Source organism: Erythrolamprus reginae, chromosome 1, assembly GCF_031021105.1.
Source record: "Erythrolamprus reginae isolate rEryReg1 chromosome 1, rEryReg1.hap1, whole genome shotgun sequence".
Classification (NCBI taxonomy): domain Eukaryota; kingdom Metazoa; phylum Chordata; class Lepidosauria; order Squamata; family Dipsadidae; genus Erythrolamprus; species Erythrolamprus reginae.
This window is the reverse complement of record NC_091950.1, coordinates 405746217-405759159: the sequence shown is the minus strand read 5'-3', so window position 1 is coordinate 405759159 and position 12943 is coordinate 405746217. Positions and strand designations below refer to the sequence as shown.

The 12943-nt window shown below is 40.6% G+C and overlaps 1 protein-coding gene across 1 annotated transcript in view; it reads left to right on the top strand.

Annotated features, from left to right (window-relative positions):
* The window catches only part of MYBBP1A (MYB binding protein 1a), a 108960-nt gene that overhangs the window by 42155 nt on the left and 53862 nt on the right, over nt 1–12943 (top strand). Inside the window, exons 17-21 of the mRNA XM_070735224.1 lie at nt 611–772; nt 2923–3084; nt 5926–6083; nt 8378–8512; nt 11624–11747. Of these exons, the coding sequence (XP_070591325.1) occupies nt 611–772; nt 2923–3084; nt 5926–6083; nt 8378–8512; nt 11624–11747 (741 nt within the window). The remainder of the gene's footprint in view (nt 1–610; nt 773–2922; nt 3085–5925; nt 6084–8377; nt 8513–11623; nt 11748–12943) is intronic.

Sequence of the window (12943 nt, the reverse complement as noted above, 5' to 3'; positions counted from 1 at the left end):
TATCTGTTAGAAGTTCTGATACCAATGTAACTTATAGCATAAAGCAGTATGCTTTATTACGTTATGTTCTTTGTATATCTTAGTCTGTATATCTTTTCTTATGTGTGTGTCTCCGTTTTATTTTTTCTTTTTGTTTTAAATGTGTGTGTGTGTGTGTGTTTCCAATATTGGAGGATTCACAACTTCTGGAGGCAAGCTGTTCCATGGATTATTTTGATTTTCAAATTTATCTTGATCTGTATGAGCTCCCATTCCACCAATACAATTCTTTCTCTCTTATAGTACAGTAGTACCTCTAGATACGAGCTGCTCCACATGCGAGTATTCCAAGATACGAGCCACGATGGGAGCGAAATTTCTGTTCCAGACCCGAGCTCAAATTCGGGATACGAGCCGAGCTTCCACTAGGTGGCGCAAGAATCCTTGCTTCTGGTTATCTCCACAGGGAAAAACAAAGTCTAAAGCCATTTGTTCCAGATACGAGCTGATCGACATATGAGCTCCATTCTGGAACGAATTAAACTCGTATCTAGAGGTACTTCTGTATGTAAGATGAAACTGAAGTGGGACTAGGAATTATAGCTGAAAACCTTATTTTATTGTCTGGCAGAATCAAGATGAAGAAAGCAGGGAGAGCTCTGATGAAGACAGCTCTGAAGAAAGCGACGAGAGCGACCAGGAGGCTGTTGAGACAAATAGTGAGGGTGAGGACGAACCCGACGAAAACTTCCGTGCCATGCTGAGGAATGTTTTAAAAGCCGAGAATGCAATGGTAGGTGCTGAAGAAGAGGATTTTAGTTTTTACTGGGGTAAACAGTGAGGCTCCTGTGTTGAGTGAAACACAATCCTCCATGAAGAATGTTCAGCTGGGCTGCCTAAAATGAGTATACAGTATGTTCTGGTTTCTGGTAGAACTTTAACTATTACAAATAACTCTTACTAAATGCAGTATTTCATAAACAAAGAAACTCCATCTTTATTCTCTTCCCTTCCGTATTCAAATTACAGTTCATACTAGCACATTCCTTTTCTTCCCGTTATCTAATTGCATTCCTCATGCATTCCTCCCAGCCTCCTCTGTTTAACAAGATTTATGTACTCACAGTATGATTCAAAAACAGCAGAAATGACTGTAAAATAACACAAAATGCATTTGCTTGCTTGGGAGCTGAACGGAAACACCTTTCATTTTAGCCCTACAACATTGAAACTCCACCCTTCTTCCCCACTGACTCCCTGACGTACCAAATACATCACTCCAGTATTTAACCAATTCCTCCCCTTAATATCTTCTTCCAAACACCTGTTCCTTACATTTTTGGACCCTTCTGAATTTAGGATTGACCCAGCGAACGTCTGATTCTTCCTGGCTAGATTCTGGACTCATAGCAACATCCTGTGGCTGGCCTCCCACCTGTTCTACTACCTGTAACCCCGGGCCCACCACTAATTCATAAACACTATCTGTATCAAACTCCTCAAGTTCTTCATCATCCTCCAACTGACCAAGAGTATGTACAACACAGTATGAGAGAGATGATGAGCTACTGCCTCCGGCTGGCATCGCACAGTCTGCTGAGTGTTGTACCAAAAAAAAAAGTGCTCTGGGATGTTTAATAATGCAACTGTAGGAAAGATGCTCATTTTTTTCATGGCATTTTGTAGGCAACATGGTTTTTTTGTGCTGGATCTCAGCTTGGTAAGCTGGTATTAAAGCTTAGCTCAATGTCATCTATCTTTCAGTGGCTGCTGATCAATTTTAGACTTCAATGGGAAGATTCCTATGGGACTGGGCGGCATAGAAGTCAATTAAATTAAATTATTATTATTTAAATAATACCCACCCTACATATTTATTTTTTGAAGGATTTGTTATCTGCTTTGCACAAATCTTGTAGCCTGCAGTGGGCTGATAGGTATTCTGTTGTGCAGAACTAGCTAGGTGAAATCTATGGCACTAGATTTCATATTTGTTTATGATATGATATGATATTATACTGTATTGTATTATATTGTATTGTATTGTATTTATTATATTACATTATTATATTATATTATTATATTATATTATAATATTATTATATTATATTATATTATAATATTATTATGTTATGTTATATTATATTATATTATATTATATTATATTATATTATATTATATTATATTCATTATATTCATTCATTTATTGGATTTGTATGCCGCCCCTCTCTGAGGACTCGGGGTGTACCCTGCTTTGCTTTTAAGTGGGGCATTTTGGTAAAATAATTTCGGTTTTGCCTGCATCAGAAACTCTCTGGATAGCTGGGGCTGAACAGTAGGAACTACCCTAGAATATTCATATAAATTCTGTGATGGAACCTGAATCTTTTCAAACCCATCCCTTATATTTGTGGATAAGACCATCCACAAATAAGCCAACCCTTGAATGTTTAACCAAAATGCCATAAAAACTGCCATCCATGGATAAGCCAACCTGAACTTTCATGGCATTCAAGTGTCTGTTTATCCATGGATGGGCTTGTTTAAATGGAAAATATTTAAATTAAAAAGGATTATAGTATGTACTTGCAGCTAAGCCACCTGCAAATAAGCCAAGCCCAATTTTTAAGGTTCATTTTGGTACCTAAAATTCTCAGCTTTTCTGTGACTGAATATGGTAATACTAAATGCTCCAAGGATGAGTTTGTTATTGATTATGCCAATTGAGTTTAAGTATGTGGGATAAGTTTGCTATTAGTATATTGGTGCTTTTCTCACACTTTATAATAATAATTTATTAGATTTGTATGCCGCCCCTCTCCGAAGACTCCTGTTCTTGTGACATGTTGGATTATTAAATTTCATAATTTATTGCTGGAATGGCCTAATTGGCCTACGAACCTTTGCTTTGTTGACCTATTTATTAAATTTTTTACATCCAAGGAAGGAGATGATAGTGATGATGTGGATGATGAGACTATGATGTCCCTCGATGAGAAGCTTTCATCTCTCTTCACCGAGCAGAAGAAACGCATCCAAGCCAAAAAAGATGAGAAAGAAAAGTTGCGCAAGGAGAAAATCTTGCGCCGGGATTTCAAAATCAAGGTAAGAATCCATCTTTTTTTATGGCCTATGATTAAGATCAATACTGATTTCAGATGTTGGCCACTCTGGTGGCCAATCTCTTGCATGGAATACCATGTCCCCAAATGCAAATAAGTGAAAATATTCAATGACCAAAATGGTGGGGTTTTTTGTTTTGTTCTTCTCTTGTACGTGAGATCTTGTGCAATCATACACGAGGATCAAAATTTCAAAAGGTCTTAAGCATAAAACATATCAGGAAAGACTTAATGAACTCAATCTGTAGAGTCTGGAGGACAGAAGGAAAAGGGGGGGACATGATAGAAACATTTAAATATGTTAAAGAGTTAAATAAGGTTCAGGAGGGAAGTGTTTTTAATAGGAAAGTGAACACAAGAACAAGAGGGCACAATCTGAGGTTAGTTGGGGGAAAGATCAAAAGCAACATGAGAAAAAATTATTTTATTGAAAGAGTAGTAGATGCTTGGAACAAACTTCCAGCAGACGTGGTTGGTAATTCCACAGTGACTGAATTTAAACATGCCTGGGATAGACATGTGTCCATCCTAAGATAAAATACAGGAAATAGTATAAGGGCAGACTAGATGGACCATGAGGTCTTTTTCTGCCGTCAATCTTCTATGTTTCTATGTTTCTAAATTATTGCCCTAGCTTGAACATTCTTCATTGCGCCATTTCAGTCATTGGATTTTTAAAAAATAATAATTTTTCCACTAAAGCTATCTAGAAATATTTAGAATTCTATGTTGTCAGTTTCTGCCATGTAAGAAGCTTTGGGAATTTTGGGAATCACATAGTGAGAGGCTAAGGTCATGTTGAGCAAAGAATGACAGAGCCATTAACAATTAATGTAAATAATTATGTAATGTAATGTAAAAACCCACCTCTGCCGTCAGGCATGGGGGAATTGAAATATCTTCCCCAGGCCTATATAATTTATGTATGGTGTGTTGTGTGCATGGTTTTTTTAAAATTATGGGTTTTTAATTTCGTATTATTAGATTTGTATTGTACATTGTTTCTATCACTGCCTTGAGCCACCTCGAGTGTACGGAGAGTGGCGGCATACAAATTTAATAAACAAACAAACAAACAAACACAAACAAACAAATAAATATTAAAGAGTAAATGACACCTCACCCTTGGGAAAGTAAGTTAAGCATAAGAAAGAGACTTAAAATAACTATACCTTGATTCCGCATGGGATAAGAGAGACCACGCTGTGTCTCGAGATGCCCCTCTGCTTCTCCAAGTCCTCCAAACTTTCTGTGCCTTGAAAGGTCTCCAAACGTGAAGTAAAGCAGATTCAAAGAACAGGCTATATCTATTCTCTGCCTCCTGAGTCCCAACTGATCAGGAGGACATGGGGATTTTGCAGTAACCTTCCCCTGGAGTGGGATGGGAACATATAGACACAAAAACGTGGAGACTAAAACTGAGAAAGAAGATAGGATCTCTTTGAAATAGAGATTTGGAAACATTATTTGGGCTACCAAAAAGAACCAATCAATCAGACATGGACCAAATAAACCGGCTATTCCTTTGAGCAGCAACTCACACAATTTGGGTATCTTAAGTGGAATGTGCAGTAGAAACATAGAAGACTGATGGCAGAAAAAGACCTCATGGTCCATCTAGTCTGCCCTTATACTATTTTTTGTATTTTATCTTAGGATGGATATATGTTTATCCCAGACATGTTTAAATTCAGTTACTGTGGATTTACCAACCACGTCTGCTGGAAGTTTGTTCCAAGGATCCACTACTCTTTCAGTAAAATAATATTTTCTCATGTTGCTTTTGATCTTTCTCCCAACTAACTTCAGATTGTGTCCCCTTGTTCTTGTGTTCACTTTCCTATTAAAAACACTTCCCTCCTGAACCTTATTTAACCCTTTGACATATTTAAATGTTTCAATCATGTCCCCCCTTTTCCTTCTGTCCTCCAGACTATACAGATTGAGTTCATTAAATCTTTCCTGATACATTTTATGGTTAAGACCTTCCACCATTCTTGTAGCCCATCTTTGGACCTGTTCAATTTTGTCAATATCTTTTTGTAGGTGAGGTCTCCAGAACTGAACACAGTATTCCAAATGTAGAACAAATTATTATGTTTGTCAAGATTTGAAGAAGTAAAAAGGAAAACAATGGCAAAAGTGAGACAATAGATTCCAAGATATTATCTGTATCCCTCCAGAAGAATAGAAGACATTTTAGGCAGTTTTCAACTTACAACAGTTCATTTAGTGACCATTCAAAGTTAAAATGGCATTGAAAAAATCTTATGACGCTTTTTTCAAACTTGGTGGGCATGGCAGGGGAAGGATACTGTAAAATCTCCATTCTCATTGTAAAGATAATTGCTTTAACACTTCATTTTTGGTGAGGCTGTCACTGAAATGCCCTTATCCTTTGTGTTTGATAATTTCCTTTCAATCTTTTTTTTTTACTTATCCAGGGCGTTGTCCATCTTTATCTGTTTTTGAGCTCAAGAAAACGAAACTCTCACTTTCACTTCTTAGCTGTCAGTTGGGCTATTTTAATTATGATTACCAATATTACTATAAACTGGAGAGGGATATTTAATTAGCAATTCTTTCCTTTTTTTGGCTAACCATAAAAGATTACTGTAGTGTGTTAAACTATTTAAAAATCACTGGATTTCATGTCTTTTTTTTTGTTTCAATTTCATAAATGTCTCCCCTGGATTGGATGCTAATCAGCAAAGGCGTTCAACCGTGGATTTCTTCTGCGTAACACTTTCCAGGATTTTTTTTCCCCCTACAGTGGTCGGGTTGCTGTTAATGTGATATGCCTCTGTTTGCTTTTCATTTTCAGGTCCTGGATTTGGTTGAATTATTTCTGACGAAGCAGGCGGGGAATCCTCTTGTTTTCAATGTCATTGACCCTCTTCTTTCGGTGATTGAGCACAGTATGAGCTCAGACTCCAACAAGCAAGAACAAGATTATCTCCGCAAGACTGCTGATATTTTCACGTGAGTTTCAGAGAAGCATTTGTGGTGTGTGAGTGTGTGTGTGTGTGTATGGATGTAGGTGAGTGTGTGTCTCAGAGGGAGGAGGAGGAGAAAGAGAGAACTATACACATGCCAAGTTATCTGTGCTGACTTGCCAATTGTGCAAATATATTTAATATTTAATTCGTTTTTAGTATTGGATTACTATTGTACACTGTTTTTATGATTGCTGTTAGCCACCCCGAGTCTTCGGAGAGGGGCGGCATATAAATCCAATAAATAAATACATAAAATAAGTGGAGCTGTGGTATATTGGGCCACGTCGAGGGGTTGGGGACTGCATTAAGCCAAGTTACCTGTGCTAACTTGTGTTCTGCCGGGCTCTCTGGTATGAGCCTCCCGAAAATTCAAGGGTACAAATTTCAGACACACGCACATTTGAAAATTCAAAACAATGTTCTTCATCACAAAATTCAAAACAAACTAAGCACTCTTTTTGTATTGCAAAGAGCACTCATCCCAAAACAACCTGGTAGTTTGTACAAGTCCCTTAATCAATCATTAAGTACTTAGCTTGCAGCTGTGAAGAAAAGTCACAGCCCTGCTTCTTCCATGAAGTGAAACACACACGCACTTTACTCTGCTTTGGTTTCAAAGTCGTGAAAAATCAACAAACAAAGTCAGCAAGGCAGTCCTGAAACACAACGATCAGATAATCTTCCACAATGGCCAAACCCACACGCTGCTATTTATAGCAGCAGCACTAATTACTGGAGCCCCACCCAACCACAGGTGGCCTCATTTTCTCTTGTAATAATCCTTCAGTTGTTGCTTCCTATGCATCACTCTACGCATGCGTGGATGTGTTATTAATTCTTGTTCAGAATCCAAGGATGATACAGATGATTGATCTCCTTCTGAGCTGTCTGCCAAACTCCCCTCCTCCCCATCACTCATGCCTCCTTGGTCAGAGGAGACTTCGTTGGCAGATTCCACTGGGAGCAAAACAGGCCTGCGGCATGTGGATGTCTCCCCCACATGCACCTTCACATTCCTTGGGGCAGGAGCTGGGCCAGAGCTAACCACAACAACTTGCAGTGTTTTTAATTATCTTGACCTGCGCTTAATGCAGTCCCCAAACCCCTGACGTGGCCCAATATACCACAGCTCTACTTGCTCAACTGGCAGTCACACACGAAGCTCCACTTGCACAAGGCAGTGGTTGTTCCAGCTTGTGCGCGAAGCTCCCATTTGAATTTATGCAAATGGAGCTGCGTGTGCGCGTCCGCTGTGGGCGCACGCAGAACAGACCCCTCCCTCGCCACTGCTGCCACCAGTTCGCAATGGTGGAAAAATTGGGGACCCACTGCTTTAGACCACCTGTTTCTCAATCTCAGCAACTTTAAGATGTGTGGATTTCAACTCCAGAATTCCCCAGCCAGCATCTTAAAATCTTTTTTAATTTTTTAAAATAACATTTGATTAGATCATAGAATAAAATACAAAAGCAAATACAGTGGTACCTCGTGATATGAACCCCTCATGATACGAACATCTCGAGATACGAACCCGGAGTTCGGAAATGTTTTGCCTCTTGCTACAAGCTTTTTCTGGCTTATGAACCCACCACAGATCGCAAAATGGCGCTCCGCTGGGCGCCGCCGCCTGGCTGTCACCTTTTAAAACAGCCGGGGGGCTTCTTGGTGTTCTCCTGAACCCGAACTTTTTGGGTTCGGGAGGCCGCTGAAAAGCGCCGCTGCCCGGCTGTCACCTCCTGAAACAGCCGGGGGGGGGGGGGGGGGGGGGGGGCTTCTCGGTGTTCTCCCGAACGCCGAACCCGGAAGTTTGGCAAAAGTTCGGGTTCAGGTTCGAGTTCGGGTTCCGGAGGCTGCCGAGAAGCGCCCGGTTGTTTCAGAAGGTTACAGCCAGGCGCCGCCGCATGGCGGAGCGCCGTTTTTGCGATCAGCAGCGGCGTTTTCTGCCAATCTGGAGGCTGAAACCGAGGTGGGGAATCCCAATAGGGAATTCCATGGGCGGAGCTTTGACATCACGAAAACATCCTTCCTGGTTGGCCGAAACGTGGCCTCCAGGAAAGACGTCTTTGTGACGTCAAAGCTCCGCCCATGGAATTCCCTCTACCTTATTCCCACTTCCTCCCCGACACTTTATCTGTATATTCTTGTACCAGTTACATGGATTTTAATTATGTCCTGCTTAGAGCCAGTGTGAAAGAAAGGCTCAGCACAACTGTGGGATTTCTCTGTGATAGTTAATGTTGTTTGTTTAATGATTATTACTTTTTTTTTTGGTTTTAGGAACAGTTTGTGTAGATCCAAGCAATACTGCAAAAATGTGTCCTCCATCCGGGAGGAACTTCATAATCTCCTAGAAAGTTTGGTGAAGAGAAGCTGCAAGCAGAACGACTCTTCAGTAGCCCTTTATTACTTCAGGTGAGTTTTCTGCACAAGAGCGTCGTGCACGCATGGGGGGGGTGGAGGAAATGCTTTTTAAAGTTCTGTTTGAATGTAAGGAGTCTTCATCTTACAATGGTTCTTGGTGATTCTTGCAACGGTGTAGATTGAGGCTGAAGTCTATCATGCCTCATTTACAAAAAGATATTGATAAAATTGAACGGGTCCAAAGACGGGCTACAAGAATGGTGGAAGGTCTTAAGCATAAAACGTATCAGGAAAGACTTCATGAACTCAATCTGTAGAGTCTGAAGTACAGAAGGGAAAGGGAGGATATGATCGAAACATTTAAATATGTTAAAGGGTTAAATAAGGTTCAGGAGGGAAGTTTAATAGGAAAGTGAACACAAGAACAAGGGGGCACAATCTGAGGTTAGTTGGGGGAAAGATCAGAAGTAAAGTGAGAAAATATTATTTTACTGAAAGAGTAGTAGATGCTTGGAACAGACTTCCAGCAGACGTGGTTGGTAAATCCACAGTAACTGAATTTAAACATGCCTGGCATAAACATATATCCATCCTAAGATAAAATACAAGGGATAGTATAGGGCAGATTAGATGAACCATGAGGTCTGCCATCAATCTTCTATGTTTCTATGCCGTGGTTGTTGTTGGAAAAGGGTTCTTTAATTTGTAGTCCATAAGTTGCGCTTTTGCGGTTGCAGAATATAAGGTCAAGGCAATTGTTGAGTCTAGTATTGTTTGTTATTAGTTGGTAAAGTTCTAGATTGGTAACAGCGTTGTATAGGGTTCTATGGATGGTTTCAGTCGTGCATTCGTTTAGGGTCCGGTTAATGAGAGGTAGATTGAGGGGGTATGGGGAGGAGGCTTCCCACATTAGCAGTGAGGTTAATTTGTTTGCATGTGTGATGTCGTAGTGTGGGGCTCTGTAACAAAGTAGGAAGTGAAGTGTGGTATTTAAGGACAGATCACAAACGATGGTTTCAGGAAGGGTGAGATCATGTGTAACTTGGATATTTTTTTAGTTTTAGTTTTAGTTTAAAATCAGTAACTGAATTTAAACATGCATGGGATAAACATATATCCATTGTAAGATAAAATACAGGAAATAGTATAGATGGACCATGAGGTCTTTTTCTGCCATCAATCTTCTATGTTTCTATGTTTCTTTTTCTAGAATATAGCTACTCTGCCTCCTCTGCGGGTTTCATAGTCAGTTTGGAAGACCAGGTAGTTTCTTACTGTGGTGATGAAGTCAGGGAGGGATGCCTTGAGCCATGTTTTGCAGACAAAATTAATGTCGAAGGTGTCAGTGTTTAGAAGGAGGAAGAATTTGGAGTGTGGAGGGAATGTGGATTTTGCATTATCCTTCCCCCGGAGTAGAGAGGGAATGGAGATTTTGCAGTATCCTTCCCGCCGGAGTAGAGAGGGAATGGAGATTTTGCAGTATCCTTCCCCCCGAGTAGAGAGGGAATGGAGATTTTGCAGTATCCTTCCCCTGGAGTAGAGAGGCAATGTGGATTTTGTAGTATCCTTCCCCCGGAGTAGAGAGGGAATGGAGATTTTGCAGTATCCTTCCCCCGGAGTAGAGAGGGAATGGAGATTTTGCAGTATCCTTCCCCTGGAGTAGAGAGGCAATGTGGATTTTGTAGTATCCTTCCCCCGGAGTAGAGAGGGAATTGAGATTTTGCAGTATCCTTCCCCCGGAGTAGAGAGGGAATGGAGATTTTGCAGTATCCTTCCCCTGGAGTAGAGAGGCAATGTGGATTTTGTAGTATCCTTCCCCCGGAGTAGAGAGGGAATGGAGATTTTGCAGTATCCTTCCCCCGGAGTAGAGAGGGAATGGAGATTTTGCAGTATCCTTCCCCCGGAGTAGAGAGGGAATGGAGATTTTGCAGTATCCTTCCCCCGGAGTAGAGAGGGAATGGAGATTTTGCAGTATCCTTCCCCCGGAGTAGAGAGGCAATGTGGATTTTGTAGTATCCTTCCCCCGGAGTAGAGAGGGAATGTGGATTTTGCAGTAGCCTTCCCCCGGAGTAGAGAGGGAATGGAGATTTTGCAGTATCCTTCCCCCGGAGTAGAGAGGCAATGTGGATTTTGTAGTATCCTTCCCCCGGAGTAGAGAGGGAATGTGGATTTTGCAGTATCCTTCCCCTGGAGTGTGGAGGGAATGGAGATTTTGCCATGCCCATCAAATCACGCCCATCAAGCCACTCCCTCAGAACCGGTAGTAAAAAAAAAAAATTGGATTTCATCACTGCTATATTCTTATCCTAGTACCCAAAGCCTGAACCTTTGAGATTGCATTTCCGAAAAACAAGATATCTGTTCTTTCCTTTAGATAATAGGAAAGGAAATAGCCAACATTTAATGATCATTTATCTATTTACTAAATTTACATGCCCGCCCCAATCTCATTATCCAAAACCACTGACTCTTAAAAGAAATAAATGAACAACATTTAGCCCTTGCATTGAAAATTTCATCAGAGACCTTTCTTTGGATTGTTATCTAAATCTGGAGGTGATTAAAGGAGGCGCCTTTTCTTATTAATTGAATAAACTTCCCCTGAAGGCTCACATCACACATTCCTCAGTACGGGCTAAAAATAAATGTTTGCCTCTGCTTTGCATTATAAATAATAAACTTGCATTCTCAGGGTAGAATTCTCTGATTAGCCCTTTGCTTGCTTTATTAATTGGGTTTCCTTTTAATTTTATAAATGGTATCTATGAGCCACTACTGATACCTAATATTATAGCACTTAGCAATAGTATTTAAACGTATATACCCTATATCCAGTGCTTTACAACCCTCTCTAAGCGGTTTACAGAGTCAGCATATTGCCCCCAACAATCTGGGTCCTCATTTTACTGACCTCGTAAGGATGGGAGGCTGAGTCAACCTTGAGCCTGATGAGATTCAAGTGGCCAAATTGCAGTCAGATGGAAGTCAGCAGAAATAGCCTGCAGTAATGCATTCTAACCACTGTGGTGCCATGGCTCTTTGTTATGCTGCAAATGCAGAGGTTAGGCTCCTGTGTCTATGTAAAGTTATATTGATTTTTGCTGCAGAATGTTGTATATTTAACAGCACTTTTCTGTGGCTGTTTTTTCATTCTGTGTTTAGTGGATCATTGTACCTTTTCCGAGTATTGAGGGGCAACGCACCAGCTGACGAAATGGCTGTAGAAGATGCACAGACAAAAAAGAAAAAGAAAAATCCAGAGGAAGATGAAGGGTCACCTGGACAGGTAAGACGGTTCTTCCATTTACCACTCTGGGATGATAAATTCGGCTCTGTTCTGCCAATACAGTGGTACCTCTACCTAAGAATGCCTCTACTTAAGAACTTTTCTAGATAAGAACCGGGTGTTCAAGATTTTTTTGCCTCGTCTTAAAAACCATTTTCTACTTAAGAACCTGATCCCGGAAAAAATTCCCTGGAAATTTGAGAATGGCACAAAGGCCCTGCCAGTTTCCTGCCATTGCCCCTTTAATCCTGGCCATCTAGGGCTTTTCTGAGCTGCCAGAGGAGACTTTTGGTGGCGCTTAAGGAGGCAATTCAGAGTGAATAGAGCTTTTTCCTTTCTCTGGGTGTTTGGAGAAGGAATAAACTTCTTCCAGCGCCCAGAGAAAAGAAACGCTCCCTTCGCTCTGAGCAGCGACTGTCCTCCTCTTCTTCCCCCTCCTCCTATTGAAGGCAAACTGCCCTCCCCCAGTGGGTCGACCTCTAGGGAAGTACAGGATGCCATAATTGCCACATCAAAATGAAGCAACATAGAGAATTTTCTCTCAATGAGATGACCTCGGTTGTATCAAGATTGCTCCTTTATTGTATTTCACTTTTCTTGACATGTACAGAATAACCAATTCGCGAACGCCACATACATTAAGCCATCCTCCAACTACCATTCACTCTTGCACTGTATAAGGCAATCTTCTCGTGACTTCCCTATAGATAATTAACGGAAGCTCCATTCTTTGCCTTTTCCTGCATTGTGTGTTTACTGGTGATTAGCAAAGGAATGAGAGTAAGGCATATATTTCCTTATATGGAAGTTAGCTATAGGTTTTCTTCATGCTGTATATCAAGTTAATTATTTTCCACGTGGTCATGGATTCTGCAGGATGCTTACTCAGCCTGGACTTTGCTGCCCCTTCTATAGAGGAAGAATAAGGTTTTATTCAGCACCCAATTAGGCTAAAACATCACTCTCCAGCAATATTCCATTCCTAAAGTTCAGTGCCTATAAACCTATGATTACAACATCTTCTCACCCAAATTCCGAGCTTTTATTTCTTTCCTAATGCGTTTGCACGCATTATTTGCTTTTATATTGATTCCTATGGGGAAAATTGCTTCTACTTCTACTTTTCTACTTAAGAACCTGGTCATGGAACAAATTTAGTTCTTAGTAGAGGTACCTCTATATAGGTATTTTGGAGC